The 23,042-nt window shown below is 48.2% G+C and overlaps 1 protein-coding gene across 1 annotated transcript in view; it reads left to right on the top strand.

Annotated features, from left to right (window-relative positions):
- PDZD2 (PDZ domain containing 2) overlaps window positions 1-23,042 on the top strand; it is a gene marked incomplete at its 5' end in the record, with an annotated part of 227,963 nt that overhangs the window by 193,901 nt on the left and 11,020 nt on the right. Inside the window, 8 exons of the mRNA XM_080805056.1 lie at window positions 1,097-1,229; window positions 5,657-5,738; window positions 7,248-7,282; window positions 8,018-8,174; window positions 9,712-10,508; window positions 14,603-14,747; window positions 17,104-21,157; window positions 21,930-22,047. Coding sequence (XP_080661182.1) covers window positions 1,097-1,229; window positions 5,657-5,738; window positions 7,248-7,282; window positions 8,018-8,174; window positions 9,712-10,508; window positions 14,603-14,747; window positions 17,104-21,157; window positions 21,930-22,047 — 5,521 coding nt within the window. The remainder of the gene's footprint in view (window positions 1-1,096; window positions 1,230-5,656; window positions 5,739-7,247; window positions 7,283-8,017; window positions 8,175-9,711; window positions 10,509-14,602; window positions 14,748-17,103; window positions 21,158-21,929; window positions 22,048-23,042) is intronic.

Below are 23,042 nucleotides of genomic sequence, written 5' to 3'. Positions count from 1 at the left end.
GAAGCTTATTGTCTGAAATCACTGCATGTCTGATTTCTCAGTCCGGCCAGTTGATCGGTAGCCTGGGTGTTCTGTTTGTGCAAGAGACGTCTAGGTGTTCTGTCCTACAGTAATTGCAGTGGGTCTGTGCCCACCTAAACTTCACAAGAAGTACACACATTGCACAAAGCACCCTGTGCAAACAGTATCACCTTTCTCCCCTGTAAGCTTCCAAGTCCTTGAGCTGTTGAGGAATTGTCCAAAATGACATTCCTTGAGGTTGCCATTCTGGGGCCCTGTCAATAGATTATGTTTTTAGTTAATCATCAGAGTGAATTTCCATACAAAAAAAAAAATGTTAGCAAATCATCCAAAGTACATTAAAGAAAATATACTTTTAGAACCCCAGGAAAAAAAATCCTTTAATGACATCCCAAGATGATGTTTCTTCCTTGAATGGTTCCATATGTCTGGAGCCTGCCAAATGAACATTCTTCAAACCCCACATAAAGAGTCTTTGTTCTCTCATACTGAGTTCTCTGCCTATAATTTCAAGTCAAAATGGGCATCTTGTCCCCAATTTCTCATTTGTTCAAATTCAAAACGTTTTTACAAACTCTTGGGTAACCTTTGAGCTCCAGATATTTCCTCCTCGAATTATATTACAATAATCATTTCAAGATGGTAGGAAAAAAGAAAATGATGGTGGTCAAGGGGCTATCTTGTGATGAAAAGGTAGACAGACCTAACTTTAACAGTGTGTGACGTCAGGGTGACCTCTCTGAGCCTCGGGCCTCATCTGAATAATAATACCTGTTCCAAGTAGTGCTAAGTAAATTGTTCCTAGGGGCACCTGGTCTACACCATGTGCTCAATAAATGATAACCCTTGTTATTGTCCCATTATCAATTTATTTAACTCAGATATGCATGACTCCTTTGCCAGTTTAATATCCAACATGCTTTATGAATGTGTTGCTTTCTTACCCATGTGCAAAGACAAAAGGATGTCATTTGCTTGCTTAAGGTACTCAGAAAAGATTTCATGTTATAAACCTCTCCTGTAAGATCTTGTAAAAAACTGTTACCACAGAGTGCTGGTCATTTGCCTTCCCTAGCCGCGGCGATCAAATCCTGGAAGTGAACTCGGTCAACGTCCGCCACGCTGCTTTAAGCAAGGTCCATACCATCCTGAGCAAATGCCCCCCAGGACCTGTTCGCCTTGTCATCGGCCGGCACCCTAACCCAAAGGTGAAGTATTTCATATTGTTCTGAGTAGGGGAAGATGGCGTGGCTGTTTGTCCAGCAGCAGTGAGACCCATGCTCGTATGATGACGCACGCTCTTTGGTGAGACAGTTTACCCAGCTGGGCGCAGTCATCAGCGGCTTGTGGTCACACGGTGACCAGGGTAACTGATACCCATGGGAAACAAATCACTGGTCTGGACTTCTTCGTCTTCACACTCATAGAAATTTTATTAGGAAATTCTGACATTGTTATTGGTGAATATAAAATGTGGTAGAAGATAAGAGTGCTGGGTTCCTAGCATGTCCCAGCTGGTGGTTTGATCTCTGGTGAGATACTGAACCTTTTTGGGTTTCTGCATCCAGAAAATCTGAGAGCACTGGACTAAATGGTCTGTCCAGGCCATCCTCTACCTGAGCTGAATACTTCTGTGATTAAGGCTGAAGAGCCCACTAATTTTTTTTCAGCATCGATATCACATTGTTGAACTTGCAGACCATCATCGCCCCTGTTTCCTCGGCCTTTGCTGATACTTGGTTGTATCTTCTCTATACTGAAGCAGTTGCTTTGAATTTTTTAAGGTTAACCAGAGGCCTTTAGCAAATTGGACTCTACTGGCCTTGAGCACTATTATTTTGTTGTTTCGAGTACTTGATGTAAAAGTCTTTTTAAGTTAGCTTGTCTCTAGTATTACAATCGGGTATATTTTTATGAAATTTAACCTTTTCTTCCAACAACTCAAATGCTCCTTAAGGACATTAGCCATTGTCGTGCCTGTCCTATGACCACCTCCTCTGTATCATTTGTACTGTTATGTCCTAAATGGGCCCAGGCCATTCGATGGACTCGCATGCCATTCTGAAAGTGAGATGTCTGTGCAGAGAGACCTGGTGGGTCCTCCCATGTGTGAGGTTTCTTCAGTGTGTAAATTTTATGGCATCATGTTTCGTGTCTCAATGGGGTCCATTGCACTGGCTCTCCACAGTGCTTGGTCAACCATTAGACTGATTCAAAGTCAACTCCACTACTGTTTGTTTCCCTGATCGTTTTCTCTTGCCTACGTGCATTCTCATATATGTCTTAAAGAAAAACTTCTTGAATATCATTAATATAAAATCAAGTCCTGCTTCTACCTTTTTGCATTTTTTCTCTTGTCCCTTCATGTTTTTCCTCCTTTCTATTTTGTAGTTTTGACACTTTCCCTTAAAACCTATTCTCCTTTGTCTCCCACCTGCCCCCATGGCTCTCTTTGGGTCATTTTTAATAGGATTCTGCCTCATACTCACAGCTCAAGTGGTCTTGGCTCCTTCCTCCAGGGTCCTTTCTTGGATTCCATCACTTGCATGGCCTCCCCCCTTCCCCCTTCCAAAGCAGCCCAATAAGCTGGGGCTGACCTAGCACATCCCTCAGCAACATCATAAAAAATTAAGTTCTCACGGTTTGCAGTCACTAGCTTCAAGGCATGTCTGACTTCAGAATCCATTCCAATGTAGCACAGGTCACGATTTGTGTGGAGGTCTGCTTCTTCTCAGCCCAAAAGCATCTGCCTGATTTGCCAATATAATCAAACATCAAAATGGCATTTCAGTGCAAAGCATAATAATCCTGATGGACTGGTGGTCTGTGAGCCTGTTGAATCCAGGTTGATTCATGCTTCTAGCCACAGTAAAATGGTCATCATGACGGCGCTAGAGATACATCCCGCAAAACCAGATTTCAGTATTTGTTTGACTGGATCTCACATTTCTTCGTAGGTAAACATGGTGTTCTTAGTTGTAACACCACCCTGTATTTTCCTTTTGGTCAAGATTCCACTTTATGTTTAATGTATTTTTATTCCACTCACCCCGGCATTTCATGCCAGTAGTACATTTTGGTTCTGAATGTATGTGCTTCCTTAGTTTTCATGTTGTTCCAACAGAAATACCACAAGGATTTGCTTTTCTTCTGTTTCTCATAATGACTGGAGCAGTGGCTGCCCAACTGGGATATTCAAACCCTCCAGGTCTAGACAAGCTAAGATCTTGGACTTGCCAGAAGGTGGTCAGGGGGATCCATTTTTAACGGGTACTGGGGCTCTCAGCATGAATAGAATTACCCAGGAAGTCTTTCACTTGTTTCAAACCCCTACCATTTTTTTCCCCACTCAGAAAAACAGTTGCAAATATTGAAAGATTAATGTCAAGCAAAAGTAGCACCCACTGTCTAAGCTGATATTTTTCCCTGACTCATTTATACAAAATTGCTCTTTGCTTTATGAAGTGTGTGTGTGTGTGTGTGTGTGTGTGTGTGTGTGTTTTCAAGTGTATATCCCTGTGTGCATGTATGTGTGTGTGTTATTATTATTTCCTGTGAGGTCCACTAGAAAGTATTACATAAACATGATGTGATTATGGTTTATCTGTTAGGTTAAAATGTAATGGGGAATCCTACATAGCTTTATGTACTTACTAAGACAAATTGCTATGCTTATCCAAATGTTATTTATGCTAAATGTTATTTTACCACCCAAAATTACCATTCTAAATTTACAGTATTCTTACCTTTAAAAAAAAGAAATTCTATGCAAGTTAGGTAATTGTCTTTTAAAATATCTCATAATTCAGCATACCTTGGGCTTTTTAAAAATCTTTTCTATGAATAAGGACAGTTATGGGTAACAATTGATGGGGGGAAAATCCATGACTCTACCATGATAACAGTAAATATAGAAAAAAAAATCTAGAAAATGACTATTTTGAAAAGTTCACTGTAAAAATTGATCCAAGTAAAAATGATCAATAGTGTTAAAACCATTGAGTAAAAACATACTGGGAGCAGGATATGGATGTTGTCGCAAGCTGTCTCCTCACAGATCACTCATTGATGACAAAAAAAAAAAAAAACCAAAAAAACCCCAGTGGGGAGATCTGGTGAACTCCATCCTAACCGAGTGGTCCAAGTTATCACCAGTCATGAAACATGAGTCATTGATCCCAAATGCCTCTCTGAAACCTGAGAAGGAAACAGTTTTTGTAGTTTTTCTGCCCAAAAAAACAGTGCATCATCTAAATCTCAGCATGAAGAAGCTATCACACAAATCCTAACTGAGGGTTTGATTGGCCTGGGTTTCTTCCAAAATATCAGCATTGTGACAAAGAAAGGCTCAGCAATGTTCTGGATTAAAGGAGTCTAAAAAGACATGGCAACTAAACCCTGAATTGAATTCCAGATTGCCAAAAATGAAATTTCTCTGAAGCATTACTATGCAAGGGTGTTGGCTGGTGACGGTCTACTAAGATCCATGAGATAACAAGCTTGTACCAGAATGCAAATCAGTTACATCACGATGTACACCGCTCAGTTCAGGGGACACTTTTTGCTCAGCAACACACTGTTGGTGAAAAACTGAGTGTTGAGAAGCATTCTGGAGGAAAAACCTGTCTCGTTGCAAGCTGGCATCAAACTTCCTAGGAACTACTTCCATCTACAGACATTTCTGAAGGATAGTGTTAGGACAGTTGGCTAAATTGGAATAAGAAATGTAAACTAGATGGTCATTTGTATCAGTGTTACATTTCCTAGAATGGCAATAGTGCCAGGGTTATTGAAGAGAATGTTCTTGTTTTGAGGAGACACATGCTAAAATATTTCTGGGTGAAGGTTCCTGATGTCTGCAGCTAACGTCCAGATGGTTTGGTAAAAAGTGAGCAGTGTGTGTGTTGGTTAAGCCTCCGACGCCTGGTTTCAGCTCAGGTCATAATCCTGCGGTCATGAGATCGAGCCCTGCATCGGGCTCTGTGCTCAGATTATCCCTCCCTCTTCCTCTGCTTCTCCCTCCCCTCCTGTGCCTTCTCTCTCCCTCCCTCTTTCTCTCTCTGTCAAATAAATAAATTTTATATATATATAAATAAATTTTTATATATATATAAATTTATAGATATAAATACATAGATATAGATATATAAATATATAGAGAGATATATAGAGATATATATATATATCTCAAGTCAATCTTAAAAAAGAGCGTGAGTGTAAATGTGGCAGAATGTTTAAAACCAACAACCACGAAGAGTACCCTCTTTTTGCGCTACTCTTACAAGCTTTAGGTAGGTTGGCGATTGTTTAAATAAAATCTAGGGAAAAAAAGAATTAGAAGTGAAAGTTCCAGAGAAAGGCAGGTTTTGGCCTGTGGTTGGTAACTGTGGCACCTGAGCGTTAACGACGCTGGGAAGCAGCCGAAGACCTTGTTCCAAACACACCGTTGGAAGCGATTGGCTAACCCGGTGTCCTTATGTGCCCTGAGTCATTGCTTCCGAGGGTGGGCATAATCATGGGCTGTGTGGTTTCCCTCCTTACCTGCACTCAGCCTCTGACTCAGGTCCTAGCTACTTTTATTGGGGGGAAATAAATAAATAAAACCATCTAATTTGTGCTTTCTGCTGAAAATCAGATTTCCGAGCAGGAAATGGATGCAGTGATCGCACGCAGCACTTATCAGGAGAGCAAGGAGGCCAGCTCCTCTCCTGGCTCAGGTACTATAATAGCACGTCTTCATTCAGTGTTCAGCGGAGCTTCTCGGGAAGCTCCCCCGGGGGCCCTGCCCCATGCCGGGTTACTGGATTCTTTGTCATCATCGGGTTTGCCAGAAGGCATTGTCAACCAGATCCTGTGTGCTTTCTCCCAGCTGCTGTTTTTGATTTCTGCTGTTGCTTAATGTGCTTTATTAAAGTTCTAATCATGCACGCTTCTTACACTATGAGATAATTTGCAAAAGTGAGTTAACAGCATTTCACGTGTTTATGGGTAATTCATCTGAAATAGCCGAGGAGGAAAAGTAATACCAAAATATCGGTTGTTTGGTAGACACAGAGTGTTCTCTATCCCAAAGCCTGGGGTTTCTTTATGTGAACTAAAGATTTCCACCCAGTAAGGCAACCTTCCTTCAATAATAAGTAGATATTTTTTTAGGTTTCAACTTAGGAAGGGTAATCATAGAAGCTCCCCAAATCATGATTTCCGCCTTCTTAAGTGGAAAAGTTCAGGCAGAGAAGGATTGAGATAGTAAGAATTTCCTATGAATTTCAAATGGGAAACATTGCGTCAAGTTTTAAAAGTAATGTTTCTGGTAGAATGGAAATCCAAAGGGACTCTGCAAACATGTCTCAACTCAAGATATTGCCGATGTCAAGATTGATGTCAGGAGAAAACGGAACTGAGATATGAGTTACTGGTTGTCCGAGGAAAAGGAAGGCATAGGATTTTTTGGCAGCCAGGTAATACCCTGATTATTTGCATCTGTAATTAATATATTTAGAGTGGCCACAGCCATAATGGGCTCTTTATTTGGCCAGCTCCTTCTCCTGACCTGCCTGCGAGCTATCCCCTCATAACCTTGGCATACCCCTGCCATCAGTCATGAAAGATTTTATTAAGCTGTGAAATTCATGCACAAGATCTTTTTGCTCATGGCACATAATTTAAAGTTTCGATGCCAAATCTTTTCATCCTTCTACTGAAAACCAAAATAGGTATTCAGCCCTCCTCCGAGTTCCTTCCTGAGTGTTGTTTCTTTGTTCATTGATCCTTCAGTCCACTCAACAGATAGCACTGAATACTTCCTAGATCCAGGTGCAGTGCTGAGCACTGTGGGGTCAGATCAGTGAAGGTCTCAGCATTACATAGTTGAGGAAGGGAGATGAGGGGCATCCACTTATAATTAAATTATACTGTGTGTATGGAAATGGCAATACAAAAGACTTTTAAGATTCAGAAGTTGCTTCTGACTGGGATCATCATGGAGCTGGTAGCATCCAAGTCAGGGCTTGAAGCAGGAGCTGCAAATGGGAGGTGGGATGGAGTAGGGATCGGGTACCCAGGTCAAGTACACAGCTGCCTATACGTATGCACCTGGCCCATCAGTGTCAGAAAAGCAAAGGAGGGTTAATGTGTTTGGCTCCTTCTTTTGTGGATAAGAATGTAAAATATTTGTAAGGATGTGAGCTTTGCTGTTTTGACGTTCTGGTGAATTTTCTCTCCAACAGGTACCCCCTTGAAGAGCCCCTCTCTTGCAAAAAAGGTGAGTCAAGGCACACTGCTGCCTCACTCCACTGGCTCATGAACCAATTCCTGGAGCCCATAAGTCAGCCCTGAGGGCCCAGCCCATGCCTTTGTCCAGGAGTCATTTTGGCTACTTCACAGATGACGGCAACAACACTAATTTGAGAAGATACAAAAATGGGTGTTTCTTTTATTAAATACTCAACTAAGGAAAGAATAGAGCAACAATAAAAGAACTGAGCTGCAGTTTAAGAAGCGGTTTTCAAACCGCTCCACAATAGAGGGGTCCCCAGTTGGTTTTCAGGGAGACCTGTGACTTTAAGGAGACTGGAATCTTTCCCAGCTGGCGATGCCTCAGTCCCAGTGGATCAGAGCACAGGACTCAGACTCCCCTCTTTTCTGTTCCATCACTAGGCTGAACCAGTGGCTTGGAATGGCGTCCCATTTTCCTATCTCTTCCCCCAGTGTTTTTCCTGGGTTGGTTGATATATTGCTTCTGTGGCTTTTCTGGTCATCGCTAAACATTTGGCCAAAAAAAATCTCTTAAAACATTGTCTGGCAGCAACTGTTGCCTTTTTCATTAGTTGTTTAATTTAGCCGTCCTAGGGTCCACGGGAGTGGGTGTCCACTCTCACCACTGCTGCAGACGGCCATGGATGAGAACAGAGTGTTCTTGGAAAGCCGGGAATTACTGTTATAGATAACCGCCTTCTGGCGCGCCTTCCTCCTCATCCCGCTCCGTCTCCTCCAACAGGACACCCTGACTTCTGAAGCCGAAGCCTCCCCATACTTTGCCCACGGTGTCCCAGGCTCCCTGTCAGACTTCGTGGTGGCTGCTTCTGAGGATGAGGACCCTCCGGGCAGCGGCGGCAGCACCTCCGAGGACGGTGGCCCCTCAGCCAGCACCTCCAGTAAACAATGCTATTCTCTGACTCAGGTCCCATTGGTTTATGTAGCAGGACAGTATAATGTCCTGGGGACATAGAACGGGGACCTGGAAACCATGGCTTTGGTCGCCTAGAAACTGACTTTTTACCCTGACTAAATTCTGAATTTATTTTTGGAAAATGCAGCCCCCGTCCGCCCCGCTGATTGGCCCCTTGGTTCTGGGTCGGAGGTCCGGGCACACGTTCTGTACCCGAGTGTTGGAGGTGGCTCACCTGGTCAGTGTTCAGATCCTAGTTACACAGCATCATCTTGACATTTATGGCATGAAATCAGTGTGACCACCTAACAGCCCTCTGTTTTAGGGATTCCTAGCCAAATCCCAGGTCCCTTCCCACACCAGGCCCAAACTGAATTGTTTTAAGAAGGCAGTTGAGTGAAAGATTCAGAACTTGTAAGAGATCGATGTTATCAAACAGTTGTTTGTTTCTAAATCTCCTTGATCACACTCTCACTATAATATGAGAGAATGATCTGATGCGAACCCGTACTGATTCCTCCGGCTTATGCTGGTGTGGTTCGCTTTTTTTTTTTTTTTCTTTTTTCTTTTCTTTGTTTGTTTGTTTGTTTCTACTGTCTGCACCAGAACATCCCTGTCTTAGGATAGGCAGACTTGACCACTCTGGCTCTCATTTGGAACAGCTGACAAGCTTACTCCTGTCTCTGATAGAGGCATTTCTTTTTTTTTTTTTTTTAAGATTTTGTTTATTTATTTGACAGACAGAGATCGCAAGTAGGCAGAGAGGCAGGCAGAGAGAGAGGAAGGAAAGCAGGCTCCCTGCCGAGCAGAGAGCCCGATGACCCTAGGATCATGACCTGAGCCGAAGGCAGAGGCTTTAACCCACTGAGCCACCCAGGCACCCTGATAGAAGCATTTCTGTCACACGGTGGAAGCATATGTAATTCGCCATACATTTAGCAAGCTCTAGAGGGTTTGCTGAGCAGCACAGGCTTTCCCTGTCCCGGCTTGGAACTTACATTGATAATAATCTCAGGCTTCCCTGTACCATGCTCTAGGAGCTTCTGTGTGCCGCCCCCCCCCCCCCGCCCCCAGCGTCTCTGCAAATGAAAGAAGGGCCTTGTGTGATCAGAAGGTGCAGAGGTGTGGGGCTGGCTGGTCTCAGGGCATCGTCCCAAAGAGGACTTCCCAGCAATAGCATCTGGTTTGAACCCCAGCAGTGTGTTAGGTATCCTGGGCGTTGAATTAAACATCTCTGTCTCTAGGCAGCATACAATCCAGAGGTTGAGGTTAAGAAAATAAATAAAATAAAACTAAGCAAACAAAAAGGGAAGCCATTAGGAAAAGGAGAGAGAGAAGCCGGCTGTCCACTGGGTGTAAATCCCAGGAGGCCATATCCTTGAATCTGGGTGGTCAGTGGCCAGAGGCTGAATGGCCGGCAGTTTTGAGGTGGGAATGCTCCTGTGTAATGAGGGGGGATTTATAAAACGAGGCCAGATGGGAAACCCTATTCATTTGGCTGTTTCTTTCCCCATCCCCACCAGCTCACAAGGAGCCAGGAAAACCCCGAGCCAACAGCCTTGTGACGCTAGGAAGCCAGCGGTCCTCTGGGCTCTTCCACAAGCAGGTGACCGTTGCCAGACAAGCCAGTCTTCCTGGAAGCCCGCAGCCCCCCCGGAACCCGCTGCTCCGCCAGAGGAGGGTGGGCTGCTATGACACAGACGATGCTAGCGATGAGGAAGAGTTTGGCGGTGAAGGGGACTGCATTTCCCTCCCGGGGACCCTTCCTGGTCCCAGCAGACCTCTGACAGAGGACGACTCGAGGCACATCCTGATGACCTCTTCCAAGGTCATGGGTATCAAGAGCCGGGGGGAACAGCCCCAGAAAACCGTGGTCAGCAAGGCCTCCTCGGTGCCTCTCCTTGGCAGCTCACTGGACTTAGAGGAGAGTGTCCCAGGGGGCCTGGGGGACACTCCTTCCCGAGCAGCCAAGCTGCTGGCCTCTGCGGAAGCCCCCAGGGGTGGCCCTGGCTGCTCAGGAAGGAAGGAGCTTTCTGGATCGAAGAGTTCCCCCAAATTGGAGTACAAAGCTGACACAGGCACCCAGAGTCTGGGGAACACAGATCCCCCCAGGTCCGCCCAGCAGAAGAATGACAGCTTGGGGTCCAGGCACAAACCAGTGGCCAGAGTCAGCCCACATCACAAAAGGCCCGAGGCTGACGCCAGGCCCAGCATCTTGGAGACAGTGCACCTGACTGCTGGAGCCGACGACCCCTGTGTCCAGGCCACTTCCAACAAAGAGACCAGGACTGGTTTTCATCCAGGGGGAACTGCGGAAAAGGTAACTGATCTCCTCTTCATAACTTGGGACCTGAGTCACTACCATGTGAGTGAGGATGGGGTGTGTGAGAGCGTAACCCCTCTGGAAGGGGGCCAGCGGTTGGCGGCTTCTCTTCCAGCGGTCATTCGTGGCCATCCACGGGCTGCTCGGGAGCCTGTCTGTTTATCAGCAGGCAGGTGGGGGCCCATGCCCAGGAATCGGGTTATCGATCAGCCTGCCGGACAATGAAATCACTCTTTTGCCTGGACACGGGGCCATGGTGGATGAGGGAAGGGTGGCGGGAGACTGGCAAAGAGCACCCGGTCTACTCCGCTGGAAGGTGGGGGACCACAGAGGCAAGTTATGGACCCAGATCATCTCCCAGAGCTGGGCTGACCATCAAACATGGCTTAACAGTGCTTCCCTCCAGTTGATGAGGTTCTGAGCGACCCTTATCTCTTCCAGACTTTGGTGATTATGTGGAATGAGAGCTACTCATACCCTCGTTGTGAGAATCACATGAAATAATGGGCACGCTAGAAACTGATCACACGCTGGGCTGCATGGCTGGCTCAGTCGGGAGCGTGTGACTCTCGATCTCAGGGTTTTAAGTGTGAGCCCCATATTGGGTGTAGAGATTACTTAAATATAAAATCTTAAAAAGAGAAACTTATAACGCACCACTTTAGATGCAAGTCAATATTATTTATGTTACAGTTTTATTGCACATATGCTACAACGACGTAGAATTGTCAAATTGCTCATTTGTAATCAGTAAACTTCCACTTAAGCAAGGAGAGTGTAAGAGAAACGAATGTTGTTTACGATCTCAACATAAATAGTTTCTCTCTGAGGTGATTGTAAGGCCGTGTTTATAAAGATGCATGTTCAAGTGGTTTATACAAACATACATGTAAACAGACCCAGAAAATATGAAGTCATAAAAACTGTATTAGGCAGAAGGGATTTTTGCTAACTGTATAGAAAAAATAGAAACATCCATCTTTCTTCATCCTCCTAAAAAATGTTATTGGTTCCAACTAGCATATGTTCTTTTTTTTTTTTTTAAGATTTTGTTTATTTATTTGAGAGAGAGGGAAAGCACAAGCAGGGGGAGGGGCAGAGGCAGAAGCAGGTTTCCTGCTGAGCAGGGAGCCTGATGTGGGGCTCAATCCCAGAACCCTGGGATCATGACCTGAGCTGAAGGCAGAGGTTAACCAACTGAGCCACCCAGGCCCCCCCCTACCATATGTGTTTTAAAATGCAATGTTCAGGGGCGCCTGGGTGGCTCAGTGGGTTAAAGCCTCTGCCTTCGGCTCAGGTCATGATCCCAGAGACCTGGGATCGAGCCCCGCATCGGGCTCTCTGCTCGGCAAGGAGCCTGCTTCCCTCTCTCTCTGCCTGCCTCTCTGCCTACTTGTGATCTGTCAAATAAATAAATAAATAAATAAATCTTTAAAATGCAATGTTAAGTTAATAGGTTAGGCCCTTCTTTCAAAAAGTATCCTCAGCCAGCTTTGGGTATCTATATAAACCAGGGGTTTTATTCATGATAACTTAATATAGAGCTTTTGTCATTGTGAATGAGTATTCCCAATAAGAATTTTGAGATGCATTTAACACTTTTGCACAAAAGTTTAACTCTTCTTGGTTGTCTTCTACTATTTTTATTTAATACTTTTTAAAATTGAGACCAACGTCATATTAACAAGATTAAGCATTTTAAAATACAGTTCAGCTCTCTCCTCTGCTGCCACCTTTGGGCCACTTTCTGACTACTTAACTCAGAGGGTGAATTTTAAATAAAGCTGATATAACTTTGTAGTGACTTTTCCTTTTTTATAGTAGGTTTTAGATAGAAGAAAGGAAGATAAAGTAATTGACACTTGGCTAAGGTTAAATTTTGAATATTAAATTTTGAATATTAAAAATGAAATGAATTTCGTTTATCCAGATAAGTCCTAACCCTAAGTGCCAAACTGAGGAGCTGATCTTACAGTCTTGGATATCATTATGCGAGTATAAAGACAATAATATCTTACATCTAGAAAGCCTTTTGTGGGCTGCATGTGGTTTCTATAATAGCTCATTTAATCCTCTTTTATTTAAAACTCTGTGAGGGGTGCCTGGGTGGCCTAGTTGGTTAAGTGTCCGACTCTTGATTTTGGCTCAGGTCATGATCTCAGGGTCATGGGATCAAACCCCGGGTCAGGCCCTGTGCTGCTCGTGGAGCCTGCTTAAGATTCTCTGTCTCCGCCACCCCCCACCCCCCGCCTACTGTGTGTGCGCTTTCTTTCTCAAAAAAATAAAAATAAAAAAGGTTAAAAAAAATAAAACGCTATGAGTTAGGGCAAGTCTTTTTTTTTTTTTCTTTAAACATATAATGTATTATTTGCTTCAGGGATACAGGTCTGTGAATCATCAGTCTTACACAATTCACAGTACTCACCGTAGCATAAACCCTCCCCACTGTCCATAACCCAACCACCCTATCCCTCCCCACCACCCCTAGCAACCCTCAGTTTGTTTCTTGAGATTAAGAGTCTTTTATGGTTTATCTCCTTCCCAAACCTATCTTGTTTCATTTTTTCCCTCCCTGCCCCCCACTCTGCCTCCCAAATTCCTCATATCAGAGACATCATATGATAATTGTCTTTCTCTGATTGACTTATTTCATTTAGCATAATACCCTCTAGTTCCATCCACATCATTGCAAAGGGCAAGATTTCATTTTTGATGGCTGCATAGTATTCCATTGTATATGTATATGTATATAATATACCACATCTTCTTTATCCATTCATCTGTTGATGGACATCTAGCCTCTTTCCATAGTTTAGCAATTATGGACATTGCTGCTATGAATATTTGGGTCCACATGCCCCTTCAGATCACTACATTTGTATCTTTAGGGTAAATACCCAGTAGTGCAATTGCTCGGTCATAGGGTAGCTCTATTTTCAACTTTTTGAGAAACCTCCTTACTGTTTTCCAGAGTGGCTGCACCAGCTTGCATTCCCACCAACAGTGTAGGAGGGTTCCCCTTTCTCCACATCCTTGCCGACATCTGTCATTATCTGGCTTGTTTTACCCATTCTGACTGGTGTGAGGTGGTATCTCATTGTGGTTTTGATTTGTATTTCCCTGATGCCGAGTGATGTTGAGCACTTTTTCATGTAGACAGGGCAAGTCTTATCCCCATTTTGTCCCGTTTTTTGACTGTGGTAAAATATACATAACAAAAGTATGCAGTTCAGTGGCAAACATTCATAATGTACAATATCACTGCTGTCTCCAGAAAACTCTGTGCCCATCCTACATTAACTCTCCATCCCCTCCCACCAGCCCCCAGAAACCACCAGTCCACTGTCTCTCTGATGTCAGCAACTTCCAGTACCTCATCTAAATGGAATCAGACAGTCTGTGTCTTTCTGTGACTGGCTTACTTCACTTCCCATAATGTCCTCCAGGCTCAACCCAACTGTAGCACGTGTCAGAACTTCCTTCCTTTCTAAGGCTGAGTAATATTCCGTCGTAGGTCTGTTCCATATTTTGCTTATCCATTCATCTCTCAATGGATACCTGAACTGCTTCCACATTTTAGCTATTACAGACAGCACTGCCATCAACACGGGAGTACGCATATCTCTTCGAGAACCTGCTTTCGATTCTTCTGGGTCTATACCCAGAAATGTGATATCTGGATCGTATGGTATTTCTATTTTTATTTTTTTGAGGAACATCCATACTGTTTTCCCTAGTGGCTGCACCATTTCCCATTCCTGCCAGCAATGCGCGCAGTTCCCATTCCTCTCCATCCCTGCCAACACCTGTTATTTCCGTTTTGGGTCACAGCCACCCTTGTGGGTGATTCTGCACGTGATTCTAATTTGCATTTCCCTGATCACCCTCATTTCAAAGTTGAGAAAACCAAGGCTTAGGCAGAGTGACAAGACCGTGCAATTTCTAGTGGCCTTACCCCCAGAATCTGGATCCTGTGGCTCCTAGTCCAGGGCTCTCTAAAATTTCCTAAAGCAGAGTTTTCATGTGTGATGTCTTAGGGCACAGAAAACCTGAGAGCTGTCAACAGTGACTTGTGGTTGTTATTGTGCCAGGAATCTCTGGGGAAGCTGACCATGGGCGATGGGCATGTCCCTGCCAACTGGGAGCCTGCCGCTGCCCCGCCCCACCCAGATGCTGGCCGCTGCCCAGAGAACCTGCTCGAAGCTGCACCAGAACAGGGTCAACAACCCAGGACAGGTAAGATTATTTCATTGCTTGTTAAGCTTCAAGATGGGAGAGCAGACCTTACCCTAATAAAAATGTTACACGTGGAGAAATTTGAGAGGGGAAAAAAAACCTCTTCCACAGATTAGTGATATTTACAAGCTACAAGTGATATTTACAAGTGATATTTACTAGATCATCATGCCTGAACTCATAGTTTTAATTCCACATCAGAGTAGTCCATTTCCAGCCACTTGACACTCCTTACTATTTTGTGATGGGTGCCTTCACGAATGAGACGTGAGATGACATAGAGGAGTTCCTGCCCTTCAGAATTTCAGTACTCAGCTCACGTGAAATCAAATGCATGCAGAAATATTTTTTACCTCCTGCATCCGTAGAATATAATGTTTGAGCAGCACGTTGAGGTCAGTAAGATACTTTTGGCCTGCATGACTGGTGCTGGCCCCGGCCGGCCGTCCTGGGCACTAATGCGTCCGCCTCAGCACCTCTGTGACTGACTCTAGCTAGGAAACTGCACCCACGTCTGCCGCGGCCTTCCGCACCTGCAACATCATTTGCAAAGGCTGCCGGGCCCTCTTCCCCATCCTGTGCCATAATTGAGTCATCATCCTTCCCATTATGAGATTGGGGGAGGGGGTGACATCGAGAACTGCCTCTGTGTCACTTAACCTCCCTCAAAAATGCTTTTCAGTTACACACTTTGCAATAAAGTCAAATTGTTAATAAAAATTTAGGGTTTGCTCAGCAAGTGGATCTGAAGCTAGAGAATAACCTTCACATCCCCTCCTTTTGTCTCGTCGTGACTGTTCCCCATAGTTGGCACCAGCAGAAGCAGGAAAGTCATTCTGAAGGGAATTCAAAAGGTTGAGCAGAGAAGGACAGGAGCCCACAGAGTCAAGTCTTGGCATGTCCCTCGCCTTTCGTGCGGGCCTGGGGAAGTTACATACAGTCTCCGCGGAGGTCTTGATGGGCCGACCTTGCTGTGGCCAGGTACATGACAGAGGTCATGCAGTCAGGGTTTAGAGAATGGAGTGGACTATGGGGCTGACTTCCCAGGTGACCCCTGGCTGTACACTCTGCGGTCCTGCACCCGTTGTTAAGCCACGCTGTGCCTCAGTTCCCTACCGTTCCAAAGCAGAGGGAGACCAGACTCACGTCATGCTGTTGGGAGAAGAACTAAATGCATGAGAAACTCGTAGCACAGTGCTAATAATTAGTCCTTCATTGTTGACACAGAGACTTCAGGAGGGGAAAGGCATATGCAATTAAGATGATTTGCGTGGGAGATGAGGAAGGAGTGTAACATTTGGGTAGACAGACTTCTCAAACCAGGTGCTTTCATTGTGACTGTGTCACTATAACCCCTGGTTCCTAAGAAAATAGCAAATCTGCTGTTCTCTTTTATGCCAGTTTCCCCTGATTATCTGATGCCATGGGCCAGAGGCGCACAGATTAGCCTGAGGGTGTGCAGAGCCCTACAAGGAGGTACCCCCAGGACAGAGGCTCTCCGGGACCCACCTCCTGGAATGACCATGTCCTGCCGTCCCTGGCATCGACACCTTTCCCTGCACCCCTCCCATCACATGCTCTTTCTTCCCTGTTCTCATCCATTTTCTTCATCTTCCTCCTCATCACCGTGTGGCCACCTCTTCCCCCGGAACCCCCATCAGGTCTCCACCCCTTCTGTCCCCGCTTCCCAGGTCACGTGGCCTCGCAGTCCTCCCGGGCCTCTGAACACACTCAAGACGCGGCTCAGGTGCGGGGCCAGCTTGCGTCCTTCTGCAGCTCCCCTGTGTCTTCCCAAATCAGCTTCCTCTCTCCTCTCCTGCACTGAGCCGTAAGTCCCCAAAGGTCAGCGCCCGACTGCGACACTGCACGGCTCACGAGCCACACCCTGAAGCCAAACCCAAGACGAGCGCTAACCCAGAGACCCCAGACCTCCGCAGAATGAACCACAAAGTGAAGGGATGAAAGAACCTGACTCCTGAGGCTTTTGCCATCAGAGCGGATGGTGTCAGGAGACCCAGTGAAGGATTTCTCATGTCCCCATCCTTGAAAATAACCAAGGGAGAAAGGGGCAGAAACAGATTTATCCTGCCAGCCAGTCTGAGGGGTTTCAGAGCATCGAGAGCAGGGTGGTATTTGTTAGATGTGAGTGCTCTGTAATTTTAGAGGCAAGAACAGAACGACAGGAAGGCTACATTTAGGTTGTGGAAGGTCTTTCTGGGAAAAAAAAACAGATTAAGTTTCCCTTTTTTTTTAATTAACAGTTTTTCTATTTTCTCACATTTTCCCTGTCTCTCCCCTATCACCCCCCCTTTTGTTTATATTCTCACCCCACCTTTCATTTATATTCTCACCCCAGGACTGGATGGCCCCCCAGACCTCGTCCCTACCCCAGGGCAGAAGGGGGCAGCTCATCCTGACCCCAGCGAGACCTCCGTGGACACAGGGCAAACCAGGCGGCCTGAGGACCCCAGAGAGCCAGTGGCACCCAGGGTTCCTGAGTCTGAGAACAGATGTCAAGTGGGACTCGGCCCGGAGCGCAGCTCATCCCCCAGGAAGACGGCAGCGGCTCGGCATGACTTCAGCAACACTCCAGCAGCCCCAGAAGCCAGCTCGCCCAGGAAGGCAGCTGCCCACGGGGGAGGACCTGAGGCAGAGCGAGCATCTCCAGCTGGTACCGCCCTGTCTCGAGACCTCACGTCCCAGGAGGAGAGACCGCGAGTTCCCGGTAACCACAGCAAGGCTCCACAGACAACAGCAGTCCTAGTACCTGAAAACTCCCGGGGCTCTGCTCTGCTCAAGGGAACAGACTCTGGGTCTGAGAGGGCCCCGCAGGCCAGCCCCACCCTGCCGTCCCCTGCTGACAAGGCTGACGGGGTGTGTGGCAGTGTCTCGGGCCACTGCTGCCCCAGGGAACGTGGGGGCAGTCCGGTGACCGACATCGACAAACTCATCAAGGAGCTGGATGCGTCAGAACCAAGACTTCGGTCACCTCACAGAGGGGACCAGCTGACTCAAGAGGGACATTCTCAGGGCCAGCCTCCAGCAGGAGCTGGAAGCGAGGGTTCCCGCCCTGCCGAGCCAGTCCTGGGGAGCCAGACCCCCACCCCGAGGAGGACCTGGGCAGCTGCTGGCCAGCCCCCTCACCCACACTGGGCCTCCCAGCCTTCGGTTTTGGATTCCATTAATCCTGACAAACATTTTACTGTGAACAAAAATTTCCTGAGCAACTACTCTAGAAATTTCAGCAGTTTTCACGAAGACAGCATGTCCCTGTCAGGCCTGGGCGACAGCACAGAGCCATCCCTCTCATCCATGTATGGTGACGCAGAGGACTCGTCTTCTGACCCGGAATCGCTCAGCGAAGCCCCACGAGCTTCCACCGGGGACAACTGGTCCCCTCCTCGTTCTCGCGGGTCTTCTCACAAGGAAAACACTACGGAGTCTGAGGAGGAGCAAATCGAGATTTGTTCTCCAGATGGTTCCCCCAATCCCCCCTCAACTGCTGCTCCCGCCCCCGCCCAGCCTGCACCCTGCCCGGTGCCGGCCAGAGTGCTGCCGCTGAAGCACAGCGCGCTCAGTCAGGTGGTGGGAAACCCGCGCGAGAGAGCGTCCTTTGTCCCAAGCACCTCCTGCCCTTCAATTCCGGACTCTTCCCAGCCGTTTTCTCTCTTGGATACAAGCTCTCGGGAGCATGAACTTCACGCAGACCGAAGGCTGTCACAGAACCCCAGGCCCTCGTGTGAAGAAGAAACCCCGCAAGCCCCCCGCGCGGGCTCCGCTGTGGAGAGCGGCCGCCCCCCTAAGGCCGCCAGTCATTTCCACAGCCTTCCGGTCACTCTCCGCAGTGTGAATGTGGTAAACGGTCTAGAACATGACCTGCTCGCTGACAAAACCCCAAATAAAAAACAAGACACAAATGTCAATGCCACTGAAAATCCGTCCCCCTTCAGCGCGGATGTCCCTAAGAATGGAGAATCCGTTTTGACGAATCTGCACATCTCCGAAAGTCAGGACGTGGATGACCCGCTCCAGAAACCAAAAATGATCTCCCGGAGGCCCATCATGGCCTGGTTTAAAGAAATAAACAAAAATAACCACGGCACGGCCACGCAGGGCAAAACAGAAAAGGAGCAGCCCGTGGTGCCCGCCAGGAGTCCTGACTCCAAAAGTCAGGGGTCAAGTTGCAGCCACAGAAAGGGGGTTGCTGGGCTTCAGAGCCCCCCACAGATGAAAGTGAGCCTGGAAAATAAAGACCCACCTAAAAAAGGTTCCGTGGAAACACTGTTAAATAACGGTCAGAAACCCAAGTCCGGCCCTAAGCTAAAGAGACTGAGCATCAAAAGCAAAAGCAAGGTCACTTCAGAGGCCTCTGCTGCTCCTGCAGCCAAGTCTGGTGGGATGGACCCCAGGAAACCCCTCATTTCACCCCAGACCTCCCACAGAGCGCTTCCCAAGGGAGCAGCCCCCCGGTTCCACACCGCCGAGCTCGAGGAGCCGGAGAAGAACGCCACAGCAGCCCCCAGGCCCCCACAGTGCGTGCTGGAGAGCAGGCCGCCTGCTGCCTCGGGGTCGCCGAAGCCCCCCGCGTCCGAGACGAGCATCCCAGCCTCCATTTCACCCCACACCTCCCCCAGGACCCTTCCTGAGCAAGGGGCATGCCGTAGATCGCAGGCGGCTTTCCACCCGGAGCCCGACGGCCCTTACGCAGCCACCCCCGGGTCTCCGCGGTGCAGCCCGGAGAGCAGGGCATCCCCTGCGGCCTCGGGGAGCAGCGCGTCCCCAGCCGCCCGCGGGCAGGACGTCCCACCTCCAGGGCCGAGCGCAAGGCGCGGGTCCAGCCAGACGGATCCAACACCACAGGCAGCCCAACCAGCGATGACTTGCAACAGAGGAAGCAAAATAGTTGCCGGCGATCCCCTAGAAAGAACCAACCAGCTGAAAATAGTTGAAATCTCTTGCGAGAGAATGCCAAAGAATGGCTGCAGTGACAAGCCCGCTGAGGGTGACAGACTAGGAGGGTTCTGGGCCCAGAGCAACTGTCAGGACAAGAGTGAAATCAGACCCTGTCACCAGTACCTGGAGCCGTCCCCACATCAGCCATCATCGCTCCCATCTCGTGCCTCCCAGTTGGAGCAGGAAAGCCAGCGACCTTTCGGCGTGGCAAAACTGGCCTCTTCCTCCTCCTCCCCACAACTCCCTGCGAAAAAGGCAGATTCCTCCCAGGCGAAGGCGAGCCAGGCGTCAGGCTCCCTAGGGATGCCCAGGAATGGCGCAGCAGGGGGCCCAGCACTAGATGACCATCCGTACTTCACACCAAGGCCGGCGACCAGGACCTACTCCATGCCCGCCCAGTTTTCAAGCCATTTTGGCCGGGAGGGGCATGGCCTGCCCAGCCCAGGTCGCTCACATCGGGACAGCCAGATCCTTGCAACAAGTGGGGGCCTCCCTGAGGCCAAGGCATCCAGAGGCAGTGTCCTTGGCCTGGCTAACGGACAGGGTGTATATAGTGTAAAGCCCCTTCTGGAGACATCGAGGAACCTTCCGACCACAGATGAAGGGGATGTCCTTTCAGTGCAGGAAAGGAGCTGTCTAGTCACAGACAAAATCAAAGTCACCAGAAGACATTACTATCCTGAGCAGAACTATGAATCTACCTCATTTTTCTCTGTGAAACAGAGGATCAAGTCTTTTGAGAACCTGGCCAATTCGGACCGGCTGGTGGCCAAGTCTGGGGCGTCCCCCTTTTTGTCAGTAAGCTCCAAGCCTCCCATCGGAAGACGGTCATCTGGCAGCATTGTTTCGGGGGGCCTCAGCCACCCTGTTGACGTGACAGCAAGGTCACTGAGACGCAGCCTGAGTTCCTGCAGCGAAAGCCAAAGTGAAGCCAGCACCCTCATCCCCCAAATGAGCAAGTCCCCATCCAGCACGACGTTGACGGTCTCCCGGCAGAACCCAGCAGAGGCTGGGAACAAGGGCCCCGACCCGGACCTAAAGAAATCACTCGGTCCTTCTGGAATTCCCACCCCCAATGTGACTCCAGCCTCTCCCAGCAAGAGGAACAAGTCCTCAGTGCGCCACACCCAGCTGTCGCCTCTGTCCCGCTCCAAGCTCCAGGAGCTGCGTGCCCTGAGCATGCCGGACCTGGACAAGCTCTGCAGCGAGGATTTCCCAGCAGGGCCCGCCGCCGGGCTCTTCAAAACCGAGCTGGAAATCGTCCCCAGGAGGTCGCTTGGCTCTCCCGCTGGAGGCCTCAGTGGGTCCACCGCCCTTTCGTGCCCCATGAAGCGGGGGGACGGGGCCTGTCCTGGAGGAAGCAGCCCTAAAGCCAGTGAGCCTGGGACACCCAGTGCAGCCCATCATGTGGGTGAAACCACCCGGGATCTGCCTTCTGGAAAAGGCTGGTCGGTCAAGTAAGTACCTGCCTTTCCCCTTTTATTCAAATAAACGTTTTAAAAAGAATTACGAACTAGCTTTAGGTTTATGGGAAGTTGCAGAGAGAACGCAGGGAGCTCCTGTGACGAACCCCTCACCCAGCGCCTCCGGATGTGAACATCTGACGTAATCATGGTTCAGTTGGCAAAAGGAATTAACACTGGCAGAACACGATGAACTAAACTACAGACTTCATTCTGATTTCACCAAATAAATTTCACTAACATCCTTTTTCTCCTCCAGGATGCCACATTACATTTAGCCCCTTTGTTTCTAATGTCATTACTAGAACATACAGTGCCTACAGAGAAAGTCTTTGCCAGAGTGTAGCCCAGGAGAGGAGCCTGGAAGGGATTTGGCACCCACCATGCACCGGGGGGGGGGGGGGGGGGGGAGGGAACCTGGGCCTTTGAAGGTGACCAGAGTTCAGCAGAAAATTTCTAACATATTTTAAAGAATATTTTTTAATGTGTCAGAAATTTTCTTTTAAGCTCCAGGATTGGTTCCCTAACATTCTGGAGGGATCCCAGAAGCCATAGTCCTTCCCCAAGCTCTTGGGAGCGAATAAGTTCCTGTTAGAGCTCTCGGGATTCCCCCTGGTTTGCATGGAGAGTTGTTAGGACCGAAAGAGCACGACACTCGGAAGGTGCCTGCGATTTGGTAGAAAGGAGATCTTTTGAAATATGTCTTTATGAAATGGGAAAATCGCTTTTTTCTTTAATGTTCCTCAAATACATTTATATTCTTTAGTCTGGATCAGCTTCTCATCTCAGCGGGGGACCAGCAGAGAGTGCAGTCTGTTCTGTCATCAGTGGGGTCCCCATCGACCGTCCTCACTCTCATTCAGGAAGCGAAAGCACAATCAGAGGTGAGCGAAACCGGACAAGCGGGGGCGAGGGAGCGGCGGCCGCGCGTGCGCACTCAGACGTGGGCCGCGAGCCCCGAGAGCCCCGGGACCCGGCCGCAGGTCCGCGCGGGGAGCTCTTCAGCGGGGTCTGACTGCGGTCTCACTCCGCGGCTCGCTCCTCGAGCTAGTAGGCCTTGTGGAATCTAGGCGCAGCTGCTGGTGTCACTCCCCAGTAGTGACGAGCTGCCTTCCTCACCCCCCACGTCTGGAGTGTGTCCCCCGAGGGTCCTCAGAACGGAACTCGGGGCTTGGAGATGGGAGGGAAGGACCACAAGCGCATCTCTGCACATCAACTGCTTGTCAAGGGAGCCACCTGCTGGGGACGCGGGTTGGCGCGTCTGTGTAGCCCTACCCGGGCCCGCAGCCCGGGAGCTTCTGAAGCCTGGGGTTCGAGACACGGTGGTCCTTACAGATGAGGTCCTTCAACAAACTGAAGCCATGGGTTCATATCTAGAATATATCGCTGAAGAACATTAATTTCTCAGGACTACCCATACAGATTTGAACCTTAATAAATAGTTGTTTAGAGAAAAAAAGTAACTATGAACAAATCTTCTCGACTGGTAATATATCTGGTTCTCTGATAAGTCCAAGAACACTGTTCCAGAAACTCTCAGGATTTCTGTGCCGTTCGCATCTACTGAGGAGTGAACCAGGATGGGGAGGAGACCAGTGGCCCTTAGCTTATACTCCCTCTGGTCCTCGGCCCACTGGTTTGGGTCTGTGCGGTGAACCTCGAGACATCAGCATTCACTTTTAGTAAAAGGGACTAGTCTGTCATCTCCCTGTGACAATAAGCAAGCGTCGCCTGCCTGCAAGTCTTGTTCTGGCATTTCCAATCCAGGTGGCACGGAGGGATCACAGTTCGCTGGGTCCCTTTTCCTCCAGACTAAATTACAGTGTTAGAGGAAATGGAGGAGAAAATCGAAAGGTCTCAACCAGCTCACAAACGGGAT

This window comes from Martes martes (assembly GCF_963455335.1).
Source record: "Martes martes genome assembly, chromosome: 5".
Taxonomy (NCBI): domain Eukaryota; kingdom Metazoa; phylum Chordata; class Mammalia; order Carnivora; family Mustelidae; genus Martes; species Martes martes.
The sequence above is the reverse complement of the archived record's forward strand: the minus strand, read 5'-3'. Positions and strand labels throughout refer to the sequence as shown.